Genomic DNA, 25,210 nt, shown 5'->3' on the forward strand with positions numbered 1-25,210 from the left:
ATGTCAACGCAGTAAGACATAACAAATTTTCTGCTATAGGCCAACATATTCACGACGCTAATCATAAGTTCACTGACATAGAACATGACTTCGAGATACTTCAAATAGCAAACAAAGGGCCAATTATGATTATTGTCGAAAATTGTTTCATTCATTGCGATCAATATTTCAACCCTAACTATAATTTAAATGAAATTTCCGAGAAATCTAATATTCTTTTTGATCTCTTAATTAAATGGTTAAAAAATATTAGACCGCCTAAAAACAACTTGATATTTCAAACCATACGTAATATATATCCTCATCAGTTACTCCCCACTACCACATCCCTCCGCTCCACCTTAGCTCTTTGACAGTTGCTCCGCCTCAACCCCCCCCCCCCCGTCTTGGCCCTTAACCTCATGATTCCATCCATCAGTCCAGCTCCATCCGCTGATCAAACAGGCTGCTCAAGGCAAGTTCATTTCTAGTCGTTTCTTGTCATTTCTGGATTTTTCTTTTTAGTCTTTCGTTCTTCTTTTAATCTTTCTTTCCTATCCTTTGCCTAATTTGGCTTTTAATTTCTTCTACAGGTTCCAAAAACCCCATATTGAAGTGAGAATTAATTCTTTGGGTCTAACCAAGTTTGTCATATGCACATTTATTTTCAGAACCAAACCACAGATCAAAGAAAGTAGTAACTTCATATGACTTTAAACTCTGCAGCGTAATTTCAACATGATCAAAGAACTAAAGACATATACAAGCTGGACAAACCACCATATGTACAAAACAACTGAGTCATCTTCATTTTAAAAAGATTATGTACTGAAGTGCAATATCATCATGTACCATATTGTATTTAATATGCATCTGTGCAGGTGTTTTAGTGTGTTTTAAAGTTGTTTTTAGTTATTGTGTTTGCCTGATTTCACTCGTTGGCTGATGATGGCACAAGTTTAGTGCCGAAACTAGTACCTCATGTGAACGACATGTGATTGATTCACATTAATAAATGTCTGTGTATTGAATAGGAGGACCCCTATTAATTTCAATTATTGTACGAACACTTCTGTCAAGCCTATCCCACACATGCTCGATGGGATTAAGTTTGGGACTCACTGCTGGCCATTCCATCTCTTGAATGTCCAGTTCTCGCAAGACTGCTCTGGTGATGCATGCTGCTTGAGCGCTGGCATTGTCGTGCAAGAGTACGAATTCAGGACCAACACCGTATGCAGCAACCAACACATGCTGTAGCAGTATCTGTTTGGTGTACCCCGCAGCAGTAAGATTACCATGAACGACGACAAGATCCGTACGGCCATCAATACTGATGCTACCCCACATCATCACAGAACCTTGTTCAAATCGGTCGCCTTCCTGGACAACATTTGGCATGTACTGCTCACCACAGTGTCTCCATACATGTTGACGTCCCTGATGCTCTGTCAGGGGAAATCTGGACTCGTCTGTGAGCAACACAAGTCTCCATTGGCGAAGTTGCCAGTTGACGTGGATACGGGCAAACAGAAGGCGAGCTGTGCGATGTTGCTGTGTTAAACGAGGCACTCGAACGGGACATCTGGGTCGTAGGGACACTTCTCTTAACCTATCCTTACTGTCTGGTCAGACACCGTGACTCCAGTGACCCTCTTGATGTCTTGTTGCAGTTCTCTGGCAGTTGCTGGACGACGCCACGATGCACAGATGGTCAGATATCAGTCATTCTGTGTGGTTGTCATGCGTCCACGACCTTATGCTACCCTCCTTGTGAACTGGCCTGTCTCATTGTAGTGATTCCACAAGCGGTGAATAACTGACGGAGAGACATTGAGATCCATAACAACACAACGAAAAGTCCATCCTTCCTGCTGGATCAAAGTGACGGCCCTTGCAACTTGAACCTCATTAAGATGCCTCATGGGATGTGCTGATTACGTACAACGTGCTCAAATGACCGCAGTAGTCTATGTATCTCACAACGACACACAGATGCACTGCTATTCACTTTGTTTTGAGGGGTCACCTGACAGTTTAATGCATGGCTCCACCTACAGATGGAGTATAACTTTGATTTGACATACCCTGAGTAGCTAAAGTCTCAAGGTATGCTGTACGACCATTGGAATCCCATCTACCAAATTAACGTTCACATACCAGATGTTACAAAACATGTTCCCCTAATTTTTTTTAACTATGTATAATCTAACCTCAGAAATCAGTGATGTGCTCTGCCATATCACGAGGTGTACCGTCAAACGGGGCGATTTCGGACAGTATGGTAGATTTGCCGTATTTTGTCGCATAGCAACGAGCCACCGGTGCTTTGCACTTCTGCATGCATTTTAGGTTGACCTCTAGGTTATGTTTCCCGTGTTCTATGCTTTTTATTACGAATCGACTTTATACTTTCAAAAATTTCCCGTGTGCACTGGCAATGTTGAACGTTCATGCATTATCATTCAGTGGATATTTTCGATTGTTGCTGCCGGAAAGAATGCATTATAACTATGGTTCTTAGTGAGATCAACTGACTGAAGTGTTTATAAATGATTGCTGTGGAATTTTGGTGTGATTTAGTGAAAAATAGTGTTTTACGCACATTTTACTGAAAATTGAAAGCAGTCTGGGTGATTTCGGACAATGCCTAGAAATTATCAGAGGCAGAAAGAAGCTGCTTCGAGGTGTGATTACGAACCAAAATTATTAGAAAAAGCCGTACGTGATATTAAAAGTGGCAAGTTATCTTATAGGAAAGCATTTGATTTCTATGGTATGCCTTGGTTCACCCTACAAAATAAAGTGCGGAATGTACATCCGAAAAAATGCGAAGACAACCAATGCTAAATGAGGAAGAAGGAAATGCTCAAGGAAGCTCGTCACCCTCCAGCCATGCTCCAACACAACCTGCTACTTCCCGCCGCCTCTGCAAATAAAATGTTCTTCCTGGGAAGTCGATTTTTGGTCGTGACTTTCGCCGAGATGAAAGCAGTGCAGAAACAAGGGATGGCGCTTGCAGCAGCAGTGAAAAATGAATTCGATGAAGCTCACAATGAATGTAATGATGTTTTGGTGTTGCAAGAAGAGGCTTTCCTTGTTGCAGATTATATATATATATAAAAACTTTATTGCGCACAAGTTGTGCATTATTAGGATAATTAATCAATACAGAGGTCTATGATTGATTTCACACGATTTTTACATGACAGTACGTGATATCGGTCACAATGTTTATCACAGAGTTCACATATGCACATCGAGTCCGGGTCATGGTATGTCTTCGACCTACAGATTTTGAGATGGTAGCCATGGACTGCCATGGAATTTACAAAATGTCTCAGCTCCTGGTTTGTGCCGGTCCATGCTCTGTTCATCATGGCCTCTGAAGAGTAGAACTCTGGCCATATCTCCTTCTTTTTCTTCTCCCTCTCTAACCGCAGATTATAAATACAAGTTGAGGAACAAAGAGCATACAGGCAGTATTTTGGCCTGGCCTGAAATATTCGTTCACCGGGCGACTTGGCCGTGCGCGTAGAGGCGCGCGGCTGTGAGCTTGCATCCGGGAGATAGTAGGTTCGAATCCCACTATCGGCAGCCCTGAAGATGGTTTTCCGTGGTTTCCCATTTTCACACCAGGCAAATGCTGGGGCTGTACCTTAATTAAGGCCACGGCCGCTTCCTTCCAACTCCTAGGCCTTTCCTATCCCATCGTCGCCATAAGACCTATCTGTGTCGGTGTGACGTAAAGCCCCTAGCGAAAAAAAAAGAAGAAATATTCGTTCAAGGGATGTGGATGTCAAATACTTGTGCCCATATAGAAACAGCAGAAAAGTGTTTGTGTTCCCTAACATCCCTGCGGAGGATACTATAGCTAAAGAACAAATTTTGAAAATACTTCCAGTCCAAGTTGAGTAGAGAGGAATGTTGATTTTCAAAGAAAATATATTTTAGATTTATAGGCCGTGGCATCTACATGTTCATTGTATCAACCTTTCTTTCTTTGCTCCGACATTTGTATTGTTTGTAAGAAGAATTACTATTTCTCAGTAGGTTCTCTGTGCAGTTTGTAACTATTAATATTTCAATTTAGACAGAAAAACTTTACATTTACCTTGTCAGAAAAAAAAAAGATCGATCAGCAACACATTACATTTATTATTACAATGATTTTAACCAGCTAGTCATATTATTTTGGACACCCTCAGAACACTTTAAATATCACAAAACTAAAGCAAAAATAACGAAGAATTGATATAAAGGACTATTTATGTCCGAAATCACCTAATACACTTTGAAACTTTGGACAGCGGTTTAAAATGCATGTGCGTCCGAAATCACCCCGAAGTACGGGGTGAATTCGGACACTCCTTTTTGTTTTCTCAGGAAAACCTGTGTTGGCGTATATTTTTTGTTTGTAGGGTATTGCATCAATTGGATATATTCCTCATTATTAGGATGATAAACAATACAATTTAAGGTTCCCTTCGTGGGTTAAGACGAAAATAACCTCAAAACCGTCCGAAATCACCCCGTTTGATGGTATCGCATTCTTACTTAATTTCAGTGTAGAGTATTAAAATTAAGCGATCGTGTTCTTAGCCTGTATTTCTAACGAGTTAACAACTGCTGTTGACCGCGTTATTTTATGTATTTGTTACGAAAACATGTTCTCCTCTTTCATTTCTAATTTTCTTTACGGAACAGCAGGTACAAGTAATGAAAATCATTGTATATCCGTGTTGAAAATAATCTTATGATAAAAGTAAATTTATTTCTCTTCCACCTATTCAATACAACTCAATATGTTAACGTTAGTGTTAAATCCTCATTAAAATAAGAATTGGGACATGTTTCGCCCTTTCCTATCATCGGCATCATCAGCCGTATCATTACCTCAAACCATATCAGGTGCCTGGTTAAAATTGAACTGGACGAGTTTGCTGTGCTGTTGGGAGTGCGCAGATTTGAGCTCACATCCAGGAGATAGTGGGTTTGAACTCCACTGTCGGCAGCCCTGAAGATGGTTTTTCTGTAGTTTCCCATTTTTGCACCAGACAAATGCTGGGGCTGTACCTTAATTAAGGCCACGGCCGCTTCCTTGCCATTCCTAGGCCTTTCCTGTCCCATCGTCGCCATAAGACCTATCTGTGTCGTAGCGACGTAAAGCAACTAGCAAAAAAGTTAAAATTGATCTAAAATCTACTACAAAATTGAATACATTAGAAAACTTCACTTTAAAAGGCCACCATTATATGAGTAACTTGATTTAGGTACAAGTGAAAAATTAACAATATCAATATTGATGGCCTTGAGACAAGGTCAATGTTGAATATGAGTGAAAGTTTAAAAATATTGTACAAAATGGTGAAAGTGAGTATAGAACAATGCAAATGATTATATACATAATGAAAAGGAAATGCATTCCAACACTGTGCCATTTCTCGTAATATTGGACCTTGGCATGTGTACTTGATATAGTCTTATTCAAAAGTAGCGAATAAGTTCTAATTTTTTAGTTTGTAAGTAGCCCAGAAGGACGTTATATTTATGTCGTAGTTCTACTTGAGCACCTATGTTGAACAATTTAGTGGAGAACAACTTAATGAGGCTATTGAAATGTCATTTGACCATCTTCTTCTGTACAAATGATTATATAAAAACTAATAAGGAAATGCATTCCAACACTGTGCCATTTTTCGTAATATTGGACCTTGGCGTGTGTATTTGATATAGTTTTATTTGAAAGATAGCGAGTAAGTTATAATTTTTTAGTTTGTAACTAGCCCAGAAAGGCGCTGTATTTATGTCGTAGTTCTACCAGAGCACATATGTTGAACAATTTGTTAGTGACCAACTTAATGAGGGTGTTGAAATGTTATTAGACCATCTTCCTCTGTTGAGCACGCCAAGGTCCAATATTACCAAAAATGGCACAGTGTTGGAATGCATTCCCTCGCCATACTTGCTATAGCGGACTTCTACTGTAAATATTTTTACAGTGTTTACCTGAGTTTATGTACTCCCAAATTAAAAACGATGTTAGGGTCGTAGATTTTTTGTGAGACTTTGTTGTCAGTTCTGAAAGCTACTTTAATTTTGAATTTCTTTAAGATATCAGAAATTGTACAAATTTTTTATTTAGATCCTTTCTGTGTATAATTTTATCAGTCATTTCTGGACTGTCTCCATTAACTTGTGCTCTTTGTTTTATTATTTCTGTTTCTTTTACACTTTTTTTTTCTTTGCCCATAAGAATATCCAAATTCTACTAACAAAATTATTGAATGCTGCTCATTTATGGGTTGTTGGATGATTGGAAAAATTATTTATTGTGGTAATGGATTTGCATAGGTTTTCTGAATATGTAAAATGTCTTATTTTCATTTTATGACAAAGTAAGGTCTAAAATAATTATTTTATTATCTTTTTCCATTGTGAATTTGATTTCATCATGCAAATTTATGTGGCCCAGAAATGTTTCAGGAGTAATAAGGTCACTATTTAAAATTACTACCATGTCAACATACTGAACCCATAGATCACTTTTTTGTGATAGATGTTTAAAAGTAATTTTTCAAATTTGTTAACCTCTAAAGCTTGAAGCCATCAAAAGAACTTACTCAATGGAGGAAGATGGTCTAATAACATTTCAACAGCCTCATTAAATTGGTCTCTAATAAATTGTTCAACATAGGTGCTCTGGTAGAACTACGACATAAATATAACATCTTTCTGGGCTGCTTACAAACTAAAAAAAATAAAATTAAAATAAAATAGAACTAATTCACTACTTTTGAATAAGACTATATCAAGTACGCATGCCAAGGTCCAATATTACAAAAAATGGCACAATGTTGGAATGCATTTCCTTTTCATTTTGTATATAATCATTTGCATTGTTCTATAATCTCTTTCATCATTTTGTACAATATTTTAAAACTTTCATTCATATTCAACATTGACCTTGGCTCAAGACCATCAATATTGTTAATTTTTCACTTGTACCTAAATCAAGTCACTCATATAATGATGCCTTTAGTTTCAATTTCAAAATCTGCCTATCGTTATTCGCTTCTTTCCTTGCAGAACATTGGCAGTCAGTAGCATTATCTGCTGTTCGTTCTTCTGAATAGAGTAAGCTTCATCACTCCAAACCACAGGCTCACGTTGCCAAGCCGTGATGTTCTACTTTGTCCCAGACCACGTTTTGCATAACTTTCCCCTTGGAGCATTACTTCTAGAAGTTGGTATTTACCGGTACTGTTCCACATCATATGACCAAAATATTCTAGCTCCTTTCCCTTGATGGTAGTGAGAATTTCTGATTCTTGATCGTCGTCGTCGTCATTTTACAGTTCCAGATTCCCAGGTACTGTTGGTGAGCCCCTTCTGTTCTGTCTTATCTTATTAAGATACATTCTGTTGTTAATTATGTCCTCCCGTGTCTTTCTCTAATCTGCAATGTCCATCTTCATGATGTCCATCCAGTGGGTTCTTGGTCTTCCCACCATCCACTTTCCTGTCACATGTCTCTTAATAATTCATTGTTGTTGGCTTTAAACCCCACTAACTACTTTTACAGTTTTTGGGGACACAAGGTGTTGGAATTCAGTCCCACAGGAGTTCTTTTATGTGTCAATAAATCTACCGACATGAGGCTGATGTATTGACGTATTTGAGCACCTTCAAATACCACAGGACTGAGCCAGGATCAAACCTGCCTAGTTGGGATCAGAAGGCCAGAGCCTCAACCGTCTGAGCCACTCAGCCTGGCAGACACGCGTCTCTCCAAGTTAACATAAGCTATCCTTGTTGGCACCATCCTCATTACATGCCCAAACCACCTCAGTCTGGACATGCTGACCCAATCTAACGTATAGGGGGCTTGTCCTTTTCCCCTGGCCTTCCATAGATACTGTAAAGGTTTATGGTAAATAAATAAATAAATAAATAAATAAATAAATAAATAAATAAATAAATAAATAAATAAATGAATGATGTCTCAATCCCAATCCAGTTGTCCAGTCTTTTTTTTATTTTTTATTGTGGACCTCAGGAACTTCATCTCAGATGCCTGCAACCTTGATGGGTTCTTCTTAGTGAGGGTGCAGGTTTTGATACCATAGGTTAACTCTCTTGGTGCCAGTTGGTAGTGCGAGCATCCGCCCTTTAAATTGTCAGAGCCGATCCGGTCGGCCGTTAACAATCCAGTCGGAAGTTGCCAGAGCCGATTACATCGGCCGGCTTAAAATTCTGTGATATACGTAATTTTGAGACAACCTATAGTGACGTGCATACTTTTGTTACAACCTAGGTAAAGGGGCTACAAGTTATTGTGTACCTGGCCTTGCTTTGACAGTTCTGAGAGGGTGTTATACCTTTCACAAGAGTCGTTTCCTGTGTTTACGAATACTGTTAACCGGTCAGTAAGAGATTGCTCCTTGCAGTGAGTGGATTTGTGACAGGAAAATGGCATGTTGTTCTCGTGATAATTTTTCAGCAGGTATTGATGACAATAAATTAATGCAGTATTTAGAACAGTGCAAAGTTTACGCTGATGATGTATCGGATAGTGATAGGGAATTTAGTTCAGAGAGTAGCGACGAAATTATACCGGACACATCCACGGAATCACCGCAGCTAAAGAAGAGACGTTTAATTGTGTCTAACAGCATTACTCTGAATATAGTGGTAGATGAAACTAGTGATAACGAATATGATAATGTCTCTGGAGAACATTTTGTGGAAATTTGTCCCAATGAACCCGACAACATTCCTCAACCTCCTGTCTCCTTCAAGGAAGTTCTTGGACCTAAACATACCCTACCGTCTGATTCTCCGCCCATATCACACTTCAATTTACTTTTCACTTACTCTCTGCTAAACCTTATAGTCGCATATAGTCCTCTATCATTACCTAAATGCCGGTCTCCGCGGGCCAAGTGTAGCGTGCCTGCCTCTCACCCGGAGGTCATGGGTTCGATACCCGCCCAGTTCAGAAATTTTCGCCTGGTCCTGAGGGTTGGTTCGAGGTTCACTCAATCTAAGTGACCCTAAGTGATTGCAATTGAGGAGATATCTGAGGGTGAGAGGGCGACCCCGGTCTGGAAAACCAAGAATAATTACTGAGAAAATCCGTCTCACTAACCATGATTCACCTCGTAAACTGCAGGTACCGAACTAAGCAGCGGTCGCTTAGTAGGTCAAAGCGGAGAGTGAGTGTCTGCCAATATAATGCAGTTCCCCAACCTGATTGTGGCTAATGGTAGGCAAGTGGGCCTACCATTGCAATGAATATTCCCTAACACAGTCTTCATATGAGAAAAGACGTTTGGCGATTTCTCCATCGTGTTTCTAGGGTCACGTTAAGAGCTATGCAATTTAATACAGTCTTGCTCACAACGTGTACTCAACCTTACAATTCTGTGTACAATGTAGAATTCTGTAGTGAAGCACGGGTACATCAGCTAGTTATTTTATAAAATCCGTGGAAGCATCAGGATGGCCATCTATGAATTCACTTCTGAACTAAGATGTGTATGTGCTGCCATCTATCAATAAATTTTTAAACCAAGAATCAGCTGTTCAACTTACAGTGTGTTTGAGAGTATGGCTCCAGCAAACAAAGCAAACTTGCTGCTTAGCTGCAATTATATGTTGTACAGTGGTAAAAAGGAAGAAAAGAAATGCCAGGAAATGCTGGACTCGGGATTGGATCAAAAGATGAGAAGAAGGTAGAGGATTGCTGTCCTTCGTTGAAAATTAGTTAAGTTTAGAAGACCAGCATTCATCTAGGAATTCGGCGATTGTGTTTTCTGCCCCTCTCCTTGCATTTCTGTTGTGGTAAAGTGGCATTTTAACTTTAACTTTGTACAAACAAGGATATTTCTGGTATTCGTCCAGTAAAACACTATACTGAAATTCAACTCAAGAGCTTAGGAAAAGTATCCTTCCGCATGTGAGCACGTACCCTGTTCCTCCTTCCCGTCTCCGTTCTCCATCTCCGCCACGACCAGCTTATCATTAACGCCGTGCGTCTATCTGACAAGTTCTTCATTCTGAAATAGTGAACCATCAAACGAAATCACTTCCTTTCACATAGCTGTACTTCTATTACGTACCATACCTATTTATTCCTTTATTGACCATGTAATACCTACACATTACTGACGATTACCGTGGCAAGAGAAGCGAGGTTTATTTCTATTTCATAATGCAGTTTGTGTGAGGCACATGGAGACTTACAACATAAGTGTACGACTCTGCTCTCGTGCAACGACTGTCAGTGGCAGTTTCTCACAGTTCAAAACACTGAAAAACCCACCCGTGAGTGGGATTGCAAAATACAATGTTTCCAGGAATGTTGTAAATATTGTAGCCTCGTCATTCGGAGCGTAAAAATGAGCTCATGTTCCCCTCATGACTACATTTCTGCAGGTGGTTACAAATATAAAGTAAAGTGCAAATTATTATTATTATTATTATTATTATTATTGTTATTATTATTATTATTATTATTATCATCGAATACGCCAAGGATCCTATTCCCATACCGTGTTAAGGCCCTTCCTGTTTTATTTACGGTGAGTGCATAGTTTGAAATTAGCTGACACATCGACCTTTCGCTGGAGACTTGGAGTTTCCATGGAGTTTAAATTCCAAGCAAGCAAGCGGCGTAAACACTGTACACAGAAACGCCGGTCAACTGCACAGTCTTTTTCACGTCTTCCACAGTTCACAGGGGATTCTAATCTCGTAGGCTACTGTAAAAGTTTTAAACAGTTTGCTCTAGATTTCCTACTTAATTTTTCTCCACTTTTGTTAGCTTTAAAGTATTTTACATGGGACTCAAGCGTCACAGCATCACACACGTCTTGCTCACAGCTGGCAGACATTATGAATACTGAACACGCTGTTGCAGCCAGTATTGCCAACAGTTTTCTTGGACCCATCTTCAATGTCGCACATATTATGCAAACTTATCAGCAATGGAATGAACTCGAACAAAGCTTACTAAGTACACAGAAGTCTGACTAACATCAAAGGGACCGCTAAGGTCTTGAGTTGACTCTCAGTATAACAGGTTCCTTAGTCCACCCGGATCCTGCCATTTTAGAAAGAAATGTTTCTTTACAGTCGAGCTTCACAATCTGCTCACAGCGTAGTGCCAGCATCATTGTGATGTCAGCTTCGCTGATTGTTTTGTTTCGTAAAATTAATTTTATGGAATAGACCATGTCCTGTTTTATGAAAAGTTTTATCAAAGGTTTTATAAAACTTGAATTTGACCGTGAGCAACAGAAATTTTATAAAATTAAATTATTGTACAATAAATTTGACAGAAAATTTTACTGTGCGCAACAGGCATTATAATTTTAGGTCATATACTTTCTTCTTCCATGATTGTTCTATTGTATGAGTTCTGTACTGGTAAGTCAGTAGAGTAGTCCCAGAAACTCGACTCTTCGTAACTTGACTTTCCATAAAACTCAACATCTGTATAAGTTTCCTTTTTTTCCATTGTGGAAAAATCATGAAATTAGGGTTGTTATTTTATTTCTGTATTTACACTGGTTGAGCAGTATGATTAGGGGCAATAGATTTTGGAAGGAACATATTGTAATAATTACAACTGACAAGTGACTTGCTATGGAGAAATTTGTACCTGCCCTCTGGTAGGTGCTTTTAAAGATGGGACTACTCGCATACATTTCTCATTACTCATTGCATTCCTTTCTATTTTTGTCAGTCATTGTATGGGACAGACTTTCTACCGAAAAATGAATAGGGAACATGCATAATTTTCAAAAATATTTTTTTGGAAAAGTACATCAATGAAATAGTACGTAAACTTATTACATTGTGGTTGCCTTGTTTTCTACCATTAAAAAAATATTTAAAAATCCCTTTCCGCAAGGAGAGTAAAACATCCTCTGACGTAAGCAGCTGGCTGTGACGTCACGATCCAGTACTGCATGCAGCTCTACCAGCCATTGTGCATCAGCTGTTACTAAAAGCCGATTGTTTATTATTCTTGATCTCAAATAACTTCAGAATGACAGAAGAAGAGTTCAAAACAGCACAGTCAGACAATCTACCATGTGTAGGTGTCATCATTCTTGAAAAATAGTGACTTTTGTGGCCGCAGAAATTCGAGTATGAAAACCAGGTTTGTAAGTGGTATCTTTTACATACGTACTGTAATTCAGAGTATTAGGATAACAACGAACATTTCCTTCTAGACTGATTCCCATATTAAAAAATAACATTACATTTTCGGGCTTTCAACATTAGTAAAGTAGCAAATCGGATTTTAGCACTAACATAACATACAGGTAGCATTATAACACTAGCCCACCTTTGTGGTATAGTGGTTAATGTGATTAGCTGCTATCCCCAGAGGCCCGGTTTTGATTCCCAGCTCTGCCATTAAATTTGAAAACAAATAGAACGAGGGCTGGAATGGGGTCTGCTCAGCCTCGGGACGTCAACTAAGTAGAGGGGTTTCGATTCCCACCTCAGCTGTCCTCGAAGTGGTTTTCCGTATTTTCCCACTTTTCCTCCAGGCACCTAACAAGGCCACGGCTGTTTTTCTCCCTCTTCCTTATCTATCACTTCCGATCTTCCCATCCTCCCACAAGGCCCCTGTTGGGCATAGCAGGTGAGGCCGCCCGGGCAAGGTACTAGCTCTCCTCACCAGTTGTATCACTATACCCAAAGTCTCGCGCTCCAGGACACTGCCCTTGAAGCGTTGGAGGTGGAATCCCTCGCAGAATCTGGGGGAAAAAACCAACGCTGGAGGGTAAACTGATTAAGAAGGAAAGAACGAAAGAAAGAAAGAACGAAAGAAAGAAAGATCATAGTACTGTAGGTCTATAATCTATCATTCCTGAAAAAAAAAAAATTTATATTATGGTTGGGGCAGCTGGCCTACCCACATTAAATATCTTGGTGGAGGAAAAACGTTACACATGATAAAGATAAATATGACCATCGAGTTTTCACAAGTCGGGCTGAGTGGTTCAGACGGTTGAGGCGCTGGCCTTCTGACCCCAACTTGGCAGGTTCGATCCTGGTTCAGTCCGGTGGTATTTGAAGGTGCTCAAATACGTCAACCTAGTGTTGGTAGATTTACTGGCACATAAAAGAACTCCTGTGGGACTAAATTCCTGCACCTAGGCGTCTCCGAAAACCTTGAAAGTAGCTAGTGGGGCATAAGGCCAATAACATTAGTTACATTTGGCTTTTAACAAGCTGAGTATATCAAGCAAGAAAAGTGTCTTGGTGACATTTTAGTCGTTCAATATATGAATCTTTGGGTGCTGTGATTTTTTACCCTTCAGTTTATTGACTTGGCTTGTATAACCAAAAACTGAGGCTAAGTTTGGATAATATGTTAAACACCAACATCACTGTTATTTTTAGTACCAGTAATGTATTTTCACCTGTGTGTAATTAATATATAAATCATTTCATTAATATTATGATAATTATTATAATTGAGCATAGTTAACTTATAAGACAGACCACCCCAACAGACAAGCATTGGTTTTGTGCAGAGATATACATTTGTTAAATTCACGTTGTTTTCTTTCATGATGTACATGCCTATTTTTTGTTATGTTATAGAGTATTTAGCTATAGCCTAAATTTCTTTACAAATGTAAGCTCTTCAATGAAGACATAAATAACTGTCACGTGCCAAGATAAATTGGTATAATTAGAGCTGTCAGTATGGTTCATAATCCCTTTGATTTATTACTTTGACATGGATCACCCAAAACATAGGTTAGGTTTGGAGATTACTTTAATAATCAGCATGCACTGTTTATTACTTTCATAGTCCAAGATGTAATTGAAGCATTTAATTAAAGCATCATACATTAAAATTTAAAGTTTTACCTCTAGAACAGCTGACATGGAAAAGTGATTGAAAATTCAAACAAATTCAACTTCGTTAAAATGATCTTCGAAGAAATAAACTGTAGACTTTTCCGATATATCACCAGCATTTCTCCGGCTCGCCAAAATCCATTTCTCCCTAGTGTTAGCGTCCTTTGAAACATTTATAAACAATTTGTTTGATGTGGTATGTGATGTGCTATTGCACATCAGAACTATACATCATTTATGTTTTCTGCCTCACCTGTCTGCGCAGGATTCATTTGAAGTCCAAAATATACCACTCAGATTATTACCCAATGTATAGAGCTCGAATTTAACTATACCAAACACTAACATAAAGTAGAAATACGCGAAGTGTATCCTGATTATCACAGCACACTATGTGTTATTTCGTCTGCTAATTCAGTCAACCTGTACGATGACGTCAGACCAATGAGATCGCGTACTTGCATCAGTGAAATTTTCGTACTTTAATTTAGATTTTTATCATGTTTGGAGTTATTATTTGTACATTCTGATCTCATTTTTTGAATTATGCATGAAATTTTGAATCAGATTAGCATATTTTTAATTAAAACCCCGGATCATGCATGTTCCTTATTGTAAAGATTGAATGGCATGCAGAACTTCCACAATTTCTTTCAGTTAAACTTTCCATGGGTTGAACTTTCCATTTCTAAGTGAATCGCTATGCGAAGAAGTTTTCAAGTTGAGTGCTGTGTAATTTCACCAGTGAAAATGATGAGTGAGAAGAAGGCGAAACAGAGCATTATGACTATGAAAATCAAATTGGATGCATTAAGTTTCATGTACAGATAAGTTGTTTAATTAGTTTTTAAATAAATTGCTATGGATTTGGTGTTATATTTTCTTCTAACCTTCCCCTATATGTTAAAGGCTTTCAGTATTTCAATACAACTTGAAAGTAATTTTATACAACCCTTCTATGAGTCCATACAGCTCGGCATAATGTGCCACGACGTACTGTCAGTCCACAGTAGGTTGCGTTTGTGAGACTCTATTGTACTTTAAGACAGTTCTTTTCTTATACTAGCTGTAATACCTGTTACTAATGGGTTATTAAACAATATACAGATCATAGGGTTGGCCAGAGTAGCTATTAGCAAGTATGTGGACCCTGATCAATAGGAGCTGGTAACTACAGAGTTTTGCACCTTATAAAAGCAATCATAACAATAACCACTACTATCATCAGTTAAACATTTACCATGGTGACTGAATAATATTTCTGTCAGTGTTATTCACTGTTGATAGACATGGAAATAAAAATCTACATTTGTGAATAACCAAGTCTCTCATAGTGCACTGGCACTGCCTGAGGTTCCAAGTAGCCTGTGCAGTGGCCTCGGCTACATGCTCTAGCCATGCATCTTGGTAGGTGTGCTAGTTACCAACTGATGAGCCCAAATGGGCACAATGGGGCAAAACGCTGGCATCCAAGAATGAGTTAGCTGGAAAATTTATAATTTGTAATAATGGACCAATTATTTTGGAATTAATAACCTTCTTATCTTAGCTTGTAGGGTAAGAATTATCAGGTACAAAAGATTGCAAACTACATTTGATACAAATTTTTTACTTTGTATGCTTTGTAGATAGAACTAATATTTCTGGAAATAATTGGAAGTTTATAAAAAATGAGATAATCACGAATATCTCCATTATTTCTCATACGATAAGAACGCATGAGACTTAAAAGATTGGAAATTACATTTTGCACAACTTTTATTAAGCTTTATTTTTGATACAGCAATTATTAGCAGAGAAATCGTACATTTACTGTTTTGATCCCTTAATATAGCCAGTAGTATATACTAGTCAAATGATATGTAGTGTAGTGCACAACTCAGCTGTCCCTTATGTAAATACCGTACCAAGTTACGAGAAATTATGTTTAGCCATTTTCTGATGATGTAATAAACAAACAAAGAAACAGACAGACAGACACAAAACTGGACCGACTTTTATATATGCAATCTATGTTGAAAACAAAGTGTTAGGCAAAAAATTTGAAGTATATGAAATTTTTTAATTTATGTATGTACATTATTTAATTTGTTTCAGCTGAGTTTGTATCTCTTCAAAGAACTTCCTTTGAGACTCTGGGTCCCCACTCATCAGGATATGTCTACTATTTCTTACTGGCTACGGGAAAGTCCTCTGATGTCAACAGAGAACCATCTAGCACGTCTTATCCTCAGCAACCTGAATTGGGGTTGCTCCGAAGAGGGGTTGTGTTTGGATCAGAGTTTACATCGCAAAGTTGCCGTACTGGTTGTGGATGCTGCTTTAAAATATGTGCCTGAGACTCTTGGAAGTGGAGGAGGAACTGCCATTATCACTGAGAGTGTGAAGCAGGTAACTTTGACCGGGAATCTAACTTTATTGGTGCATTAGGAGCTGCATGCGACTGGTAGTTTTAATAAAGTATTATCTTGTGTTGGTGGCGAAGGTGAAATAGTATTAAAATAAGTGTTAATGATTAGAATTTTTCAGTAACTTGAGAACTCAAAAAGTGGTATGTTAAAATAGCAAAATAAGTAATTTGGTATTTTCAGAATACATCAAACTTCAAATTCAACTGAATATACAGTAATTTCACTGGCAAAATTGTTAACAGGTTGTTGTATCGTTATCGATTATTGCCGCTCTTCATATTCAGATATTGCATTGTTATCTACCTACGGTCGAAGACAAGTCAAGAAAACAAGAAGTTGTTTTCAAGTTGTAGTCAAGAAAACAAAAATACTGTAATAATCAGCTGATTGCTGTATTCCATTAACTTAATTGTAATTCTGAGTAGGTAGTTCAGGTCTCCAGTGTAAATTATACTTGCACCCTTGATCTTTCAGCATTTAAGAGCAGTTTCTATTTCTGTTAGCTTGTAGGAATAAAATGAAAGTACTTTCTAATAAGGATTTAGTCTTAATCACATTTCTGTTGATTCAATTAACCAATTGTAATCAGGATACATCTAAATGCAGTTTTAGAATAATTTTAATGTACATAGTGTCCACATTCTGGAAAGTCAGGGAAAGTCAGGGGAAGAAATTTTGGTCAAGGAAAGTCAGGAAAATAGACAATTCTGGAAAGTCAGGGAAATCTTCCCCAGTGATGGATTTGAGGGGATATTTTTAGACTCTTAGTCTGCTGTAACCCAGGCTATTGTAGCATTTCTTTTCCAGGTTTTTTTTTTTTTTTTTTTAAGAAGTGTACAACAATTCTACACATTTTTCATTGTGCCCTTTTGTTGTTTTTTCCAACCATTTTTATGTTTTTTTTTAAATATCACTTCTAGGATGCTTTCTTGAAACTCTTGACAATGGCTAACAAGCAGTGTACATTTAATAAACTTTGGATAGATAGTAATGTGTTTCCCGAACTGAGTGGTTGGTTGGACATAATGGTAAATGATGCAACTTCAGCATATTGTTAAGTGTGTTGTAAATCGTTCAAACTTAGTAATATGGGTAAACAAGCAGTCACTTCTCATGCTAAAGGACCTACTCTTGTAAAATGCATAAAAGTCTAAGTCTTTCCAGCCAACAATTTCTTTCTTTGGAAAGATCACCTCTCTGTCTCCACTGAAGATATGCAGCCAAGAGTTGGCACCTGCATCTACAACAGTGCTTGGAGCAAATCAGATGATTTTAAAGACTTTCTATGTGAAAGTTATATACAGGCATATATACAGGCATAACAACAAGCACTGCATTTCCTTACAAGTTCACTGCAATAAGATGTTACAGCGGCTGAAGCCCTATGGGCTCTCGAGGTTGTCACTGGAAAGATTTCTCTCAACTCTTTTGATGAAGCCTCTGCAACATTCAAAGCAATGTTCCCAGACAGTAAAATTGCTCATAACTTTACTATGGACAAGACTAATGCTTCCTATGTGTGAACAATGACTTAAAACAGTGCTCTGACCATGTTGTTTGTTTTGATGAATCGTTCAACAAATTTGTCCAAAGCGGACAAATGGACTTGTGTTTAACATTTAGGGATATAAATCTTCAAAAAGTTGCTACAAGGTATTAGAATAGTGTATTTTTAGGCAGGGCAACTGTGGATCGCTTATTAAATGGGTTTATACGCAGACTCTCCTTACCTTTAGGAAATATGTTACAAGTCATCAAGGGATGGGCCGAATGTTAACCTCATTTTTTAAAAATTTGAAAAACATTAGTGAGTGCTAAACCCTGAGGGCAAATCTTTTCTTGATATAGGCTTATGTAGTTTGTATACTGTGAATGGAGCCATAAAAACTGGGATCTCCAAAATTGACTGGACCTTTTTCATTTTTTCAGGTCTCTTTACAATCTTTTTAAAGATAGCCCTACTCAACGTGCTAAATATACAGGCATAACAACAAGCACTGCATTTCCTTACAAGTTCACTGCAATAAGATGTTTGGAAAATGGATGCTGTGTTGATCAAGCACTTAAGATATCTGATCACATTGGCAAATTTGTGAAAGAGTACACCGAAGGAAAAAAAAAACAAACAAAAAAAAAAAAAACCTTCACTACCTTAGAGAAGCCGTGAAGAATCCACTAATGTTAAAATTAAGTGCTTTTGGTAGTATTTTGTCAGATGTTGAACCTTACCTCAGAATATTTCAAAGTCAGAAACCTATGGTGCCTTACCTTTTTACATGCTTGAAGAACTTAAGAAAAACATAATGATGAGATTTGTTAAGTTCGAAAAGATAGCTGTAGCAAGTACCTCTTAAAAGTTAAAATATTTAGACTTGCAAGATAGTGCCAATTTGCTTTCAGTAGAAAAAGTGGGCATTTTTATGCTGCCAAGAGCTTACTCAAACAAGTTTAAATGTTCTGAAAAGGAAAAAGTTATTTGTAAAAATGAGTTAAAAAATCATCATGTTAGAAAAACTCGGAGAGATAAGTCCTCTAAAATCACATTTAGCAAGGGGTCTCACTGTCCTATACCCTAAAATGATATTGCTCAAATCCAGTTTAGCAATGAAAAGAATTGATGTCATTCTTGAAAACTTGTACAGACATACAAGAATCTGTGATAAAAGTGCTAAAAAGGCCAAATGACAGTTCTGTTTGCTAACCGAGGAAGCTCATAACAATGCAGGAATCAACAAACAAATTAATGACTTCATTTCTAGAAGAACAATGTCTTGGGATTGGATGAATTTTACTACAATCTTTTAGGTGAAGATGAGAAATATGATTTCTGATCTGTAATGAAACTTTGTTTCATTTTATCCCATGGTAATGCATTTGTTGAGACAAGCTTTTCTGTCAATAAACATTTATGAATTGAAAATCTTTTAGAAGAACCACTTGTGTTCCAGAGAATAACTTTTTGATAGTGTGAAACGTTGGTGGTTCGAGGAATGTTACTATTAATAGAAGTATCCTGACCTTGATTTGAGATTTAAGAAGAAGGTATCAGTCATACCTTCATACCTGGAACAGAAAAGCAATCAGAAGAGGAGAAGAAGAACTGAATTACAATTGAAAGATTGGAAGGAAAAACTGAAAAAGTTGAAAATTGAAAGAGAAAAGCAGGATTCTGAAATTGAAAGGAAGAAAATAGTTCTAGAAAACAAAAACCATAATCTTTATGATAAGTGCAAACTTTTCTTTGTCATTCCTATCTTTCCTGACTGACTTGTTTTCAAATTTGAAAACTGGTTTGAATATAAACTTAGATTAATTTGAATTCATTATATTCACTTACATTAGAAACACCAGTTAATTGCTTTTGGTCTCAAAAGTGCTTTAAATCCACATGAAATAGTATTATATTGCTGTGGTAAAATAATTTTATTTTCATATTTGAATTACTCTGTTAATAAGTTAGTTGTACTTTGTTCCTTGGAAATGATAAGAACCCATAAGGAAACCTTTTAGCACCCATAAGGAAGACGTAGTATCGTACGCCTACGCCGATGATATAGTGATCGGATCAAGAGACATCACGAAACTACAGAAAGTGATAAAAGATATGGAGGAACGGTGCTGCGAACATAAGTTTGAAATTAATATATAAAAAACAAAAACGATGGTATTTAGGCAAGGAGGAAAGATCCCAGCAATGGCAGAAATCTTCATAAAGAGGCAGAAAGTAGCCATAGTAAACGACTTCAAGTACCTTGGCATTACTCTGCAAATAAGTGCCAAATGCTTTACAAAACATGTAACAGAGAAAGCAATACAGGCGCTATGGGCGATGCACGAAATCAACTGCATCAGATCACTCAGCCTAGAGATGGCGATGGCACTATTTAGATCAAAAATCATGCCTTTACTAACATATGGGATAGAAATCATATGGCTGTACCTCACAGAAAACAACCTACCCTCTCTAGAAAGAGTAAAAGCTCTATACATAAAAAGAGCGATCGGTGTATCCAAGAAAACAAGATCAAGACTTGTCTACCTCCTAGCGCGAGAATCCTTCCTCATTGAAGACTTCACAACACACCTGACCCTACCCAACACCAGAGCATCAGAAAATCTCCTAGCAATAATCAACAAAAAAAAAGAGAAGACATTCCTTCAGAATTCTTTGGAACTGGGGCCATGATAGACCGGACATGGACAACATCCAACTTCGAGATGAGGCACGTATTCACAAGACTGGCAGTACATAGTTTCCACCATCTAATTTGTACCAACACCTCATACCATGAACCAACAGAGACATGTAAGTGCAAACTATGTGGATACATGTGTGAACATTACCACGTAGAACTCTGCATCAAAAGAACAAAAACAATTAAAGAATATGCAATCCAAGGCGCAAGCGCGCGAGTACAGTGTATATAAATGTATTATTTTTCTCTCTTTCTGTATGGCTATTTGGCTGCAATAAATATATTATTATTATTAAGGTATACGTTACATGTTGCCATTAAAATATTTGTTTATATGTAAAGCTCCATCAATGTAATTGCTTTTCCATAAATACTTGAAGAAAAAAAAAAAGTGGAGAGAGAATTAAGCCAGTTATGCGAATGGTGGAGACTGTAATTTCCTTTTTTGTTCCTTGTAAAACAAGCTGTTCAGCGAATTAAATTGTCACTCACTTTTCATGAGTCAGGGTAATTTTTCTTAGTAGGTCAGGGAAAGTCAGGGAAACTTGAGAGGACATTTCTGTGGACACTATGAATGTAGTTACAGTAGAGTGTTGCTCAGCCGACCTTTGCTTATCCGACATTCCATGTTGCCTAACACTGGTAGACTTTATTTGAACTTTTGGTGGAGACTAAATTCTGGGACACCCGGTGTGGAGGGTGCGACCGTGGGACAATCACTGGCCTGACTACTGACGGTAGGACCAGTTTTTTCTCAAGGACAGGTGCAGCGAGTCATCAGTCATTGTGCAGTGTAGTATTGGATGGGAGCGGAGTAACACCAGACAATTACGCAGCAGAAAGGAAAATATACCAACGAGCCATTATAGAACGTTCGAGAACATTTTAAATCCAATATCACATCAGAAAGGGTTTCATCAACAAGTTTGTTCACGAACAATTTTACCCCATTGATAATATAAATTAATACCAATACATTTTATAAATGTTACTCCAGCAACGAGAACAAGTCTATCGACCTTAATGACAATTATCAACTGCACAAAATATTCAATACAGTTATGAAGTTTTAATGATAATTATACAAGTTAAGCAACAGGAATCAATTCAACTAGCCAGATTTCAAAAGTTTTTTATTTTATTCTTATTTTTAAACAATTTTAAAAGATGTTCACCAGATGAGTTTTGGCAATAAAATGTTAAACTGAAGAAGATTTTAGACAAAAAGTGTTAGCTTAAGACATAGTTTTATTGTTGTGTGACTTTTAAAATGTTATAAGATTATCAGTTAGTTTTATAGGAACAATCTTGAACCAAAAGAATTGTTTTATGATCTTATACAATCTTAGATTAATGATAGTTTGGCTGATGATGCTCACGAAAAGGAGCGAAACATGTACCATATAAACATCATAATAAATATGTAAGTTTGTACTATATTTTTATTGTATTGAAAAGGTGGCAATTGACAAAACTAAAGGAATTGTATCACAAGGCGATGATTATGCCGGGAAATATGGTAGACAAGCATCTAGGATGGAAGATAGGAACATTCTGAAAGGATGGTCATAATGTCTGGTCATTGTAGGATATGAACCAATGAAATGGAGTGAAATGAAGTTCAAGGACAATATATTTCAAATTATTTAGTGATCTGAAACATCCATTTCTAGGTTTCCAGTTTGGCAACATCCATGATGAGGCCCCAGTCAAATGAGCAGATATTCAGTTCTTGGACTTGGGAGATGGCAACTCGCCTGCGTCTTCACGTGTTAGATCAACCAGATCATGCAATTTGGACGGCTATGGCCAACCCTGCAGCAGCCTTTGCTGGAGTGCCGGATCTAGAAGGTGATTCTCAGTGGGAAGTGATCATACGAGGAGTACGGGATAAGCAACCTCTTGCTTGTTACGTGGCTGTCCTCATGAGCATCTGGGGCCATGCTGTGCCACTGATATGCACTAAGGGCTTCAATGCTCTGCAGATCCTGCTATGTCACTACAAGTATGAAGCAGTCATTGGTGTGTTACAACATGTTGTGCCTCTCTTCCTGGATTGTGAGGACTCACTAGTGAGAAATGAAAGGTAATGGTGGTTATGTACTTGAACCTATATTCTTTCTTTTCTTTAATTCCTTTTGTACTCTCTGCTGAAAATTAAGAATAGCACAGGACATTCTTGTCATGCTTGCATTTACATAGTCATCGTAGGCATACATTTTAATTTATTTAACAAACATTTTACAATTTGTTAATCATCATTCAGAGTAACCATATTTTCTAAATAAATCCTCAACTGAAACATTGTCAAATAGTTGGCTGCCATTATATTAACAACATTTTGACACACTGTAGAACTGGGTTTAATGTATGTAATCAATACAAACTCAACTTATGAACTGTACTAATAAAAAATTCAAGCTGCCTCTATTCCTTACAGAATTTTAATACAGTAGAACCTTGATTATACGTTCCCGGAAACTACGTTTTCCCATATTATTCGTTCAAATGACGTGGTCCCGCGAGCATCCTAATCAAATCACGTTGTAAAAATCCCGCATTATACGTTACTCAAAAAAAGATTTCCTGGATCAATCGTCCAGAAATTTCAGTCCGATCAACGCTAAATCCTCGATCACGCGTTTTTCAAGAAACTGTATCTCACGAAAGGACGGCTGCGGCTTAGTTACAGATCTTGGTGTTAACGTCCCGTCAGTGCGGTAACTTAAGGAAGTACTGTACCGTACTGAAAAAGCGATCGGCGGTGAACTTGCATAAGGGATCATCTTAACATCGCATTCGGGTAGTACTGTTTAGAGAATCCTCGGAAATCATAAAGCAGAGAGTGTCCACAGCAATTGGAAGGAGACAGAGCGCATTTCAACAGCTCTACTTGAAGACGGAATGAGTTTCGTCAAATGTTCGTACTTGCAAAACGTCTACATTATGTCCAGGGTTAATTTTTCTTTTTTGAGTGTATCGCCGAACAGGTTTTTGGCACTTCCCTCAGGGCACTGTATAGTCACTGGGCTTTCAGGCAGGAATCAAAACTGCTCCTCCTTAAGTAACACAAATTTAGTATTTTAATATTAACGTATACGATTATGCTATCAAGACCAGAACAGATGTACCTTACATACACAAAGCCATGGAAGGTTTTGGGATTGCCTATTACTGTTTTCATCCTAATATAAGACTGGAAATTTCACGTTTTTGTGTTAAAATGTTATAAAAACTGCAGTCGTTTTATTTGCGCACGTTGCATTTAGAAACTATGTACCATTTCGCAGTCGTACCGACTTGTACAATGAGCGCACTTTCCAGCTGAGCTCATGTTCGCGAATAACTGTAATTTCGGAAGTGTTAATGCTATTTTTTCTCTATTCAATTTGATTGTGATTAGTGACAGGCAGAATTGAATATAATGCATTCGAATACTTGAGGATCGATACTTACATTCGAAACCATAATCTCGAGTTCAACATAACCTTTAAAAGTCGATGCAGGCCTAATTTACGCGGTACAAGATTTACATAAACTGACTATGAACAGTATACCAGTGACCAAATTACAATAGAAAATTAAGAAAAGGGATTTCGCCATCATGTTGGGCGTTTTGGTATGTAATGTGCTTTATTTTATTAGATTAGAGAATTAAAAACTACTTGTGGTCGATTGTTGTTTGGCTTGGCGTTACGGGTACAGTATTAGATTTTTCGAAGAGTTTGGCTGATCAAAGTTACTGAACTGAAAGAAGTTTTCAGAGAAAACTGACCAAGTTTTCCCGGTAAAACTGAATGTAAAGTTTTGAGGTTTGTAAGTCGCATACCGGTAATTAATGTTTGAAGCCGGCCCTGCGGTCTAACTTTTCTGTCCCTCACCCAGAGGGCCCGGGTTCAATTCCCGGCCAGGTCAAGCATTTTTGCCTGGATATGAGGGTTCACTCATTCTTTGATTACCGGTACCTTTAATTGAGGAGCTATTTAAGGATGAGATGTCGACCCCTGTCTAGAGAGCCGGGAATAACGGCCGAGAGGATTCGTCACACTGACCGTGTGTCACCTCGTAATCTGCAGGCCTTCGGATTGAGCAGTGGTCACTTGGTAGGCGGAAGGCCCATTGGGACTGTGGTTTGGTTTAGGGGTGTTTGTAAGATTATAAGTATACATATTTTATTTTTATGATGTTTAGCCAAATGGTTGATGGTTCATTCATTGAGGTCAAATAACTATTAAAATTTATTTATTCCAGCTATTCAATACATAAATAGAAATTTTAATTAAGAAATTAAATCTTGAATAAAATAATTATTATATTATAATTATTATATTATATTGTCCAATGCTATTTCTACTTTTCCCCATGTTAAGTCGTTTTCTTTTTCCATGTTTCTTCCTTCCTCCTTGCTTATACCTTCCTCCTCAATGCATACTTCTGGGTTTAGTAAATCTTCAAAATATTTCTTCCTCATTCCTTTGAGTTTCTCTTTTCCTGCACTTCATTTCCATTTTTATCTATGATTATCACATCTCTCACACTTTTCCTCTTACTCGTGACCATTCCATACCATACTTTTTTATTTCCTTATTTTATTTGTACACTTTAATATTCTCTTTTTTTGTTTACATATTTGTGAATGTTCCTACTAGGCATCCCCAAGGACAGTAATCCTACTTTCTTAAACGCTCATTTGATGATTAAAGGACCCATCACTTGCCTTTATGCATA

General features: G+C 37.6%; 1 protein-coding gene across 1 annotated transcript in view; it reads left to right on the forward strand.

Annotated features, from left to right (window-relative positions):
* The window catches only part of Epg5 (ectopic P-granules autophagy protein 5), a 540,178-nt gene that overhangs the window by 80,174 nt on the left and 434,794 nt on the right, over positions 1–25,210 (forward strand). Inside the window, exons 8-9 of the mRNA XM_067143866.2 lie at positions 15,973–16,266; positions 22,156–22,568. Coding sequence (XP_066999967.2) covers positions 15,973–16,266; positions 22,156–22,568 — 707 coding nt within the window. The remainder of the gene's footprint in view (positions 1–15,972; positions 16,267–22,155; positions 22,569–25,210) is intronic.

Source organism: Anabrus simplex, chromosome 3, assembly GCF_040414725.1.
Source record: "Anabrus simplex isolate iqAnaSimp1 chromosome 3, ASM4041472v1, whole genome shotgun sequence".
NCBI classification, from domain to species: domain Eukaryota; kingdom Metazoa; phylum Arthropoda; class Insecta; order Orthoptera; family Tettigoniidae; genus Anabrus; species Anabrus simplex.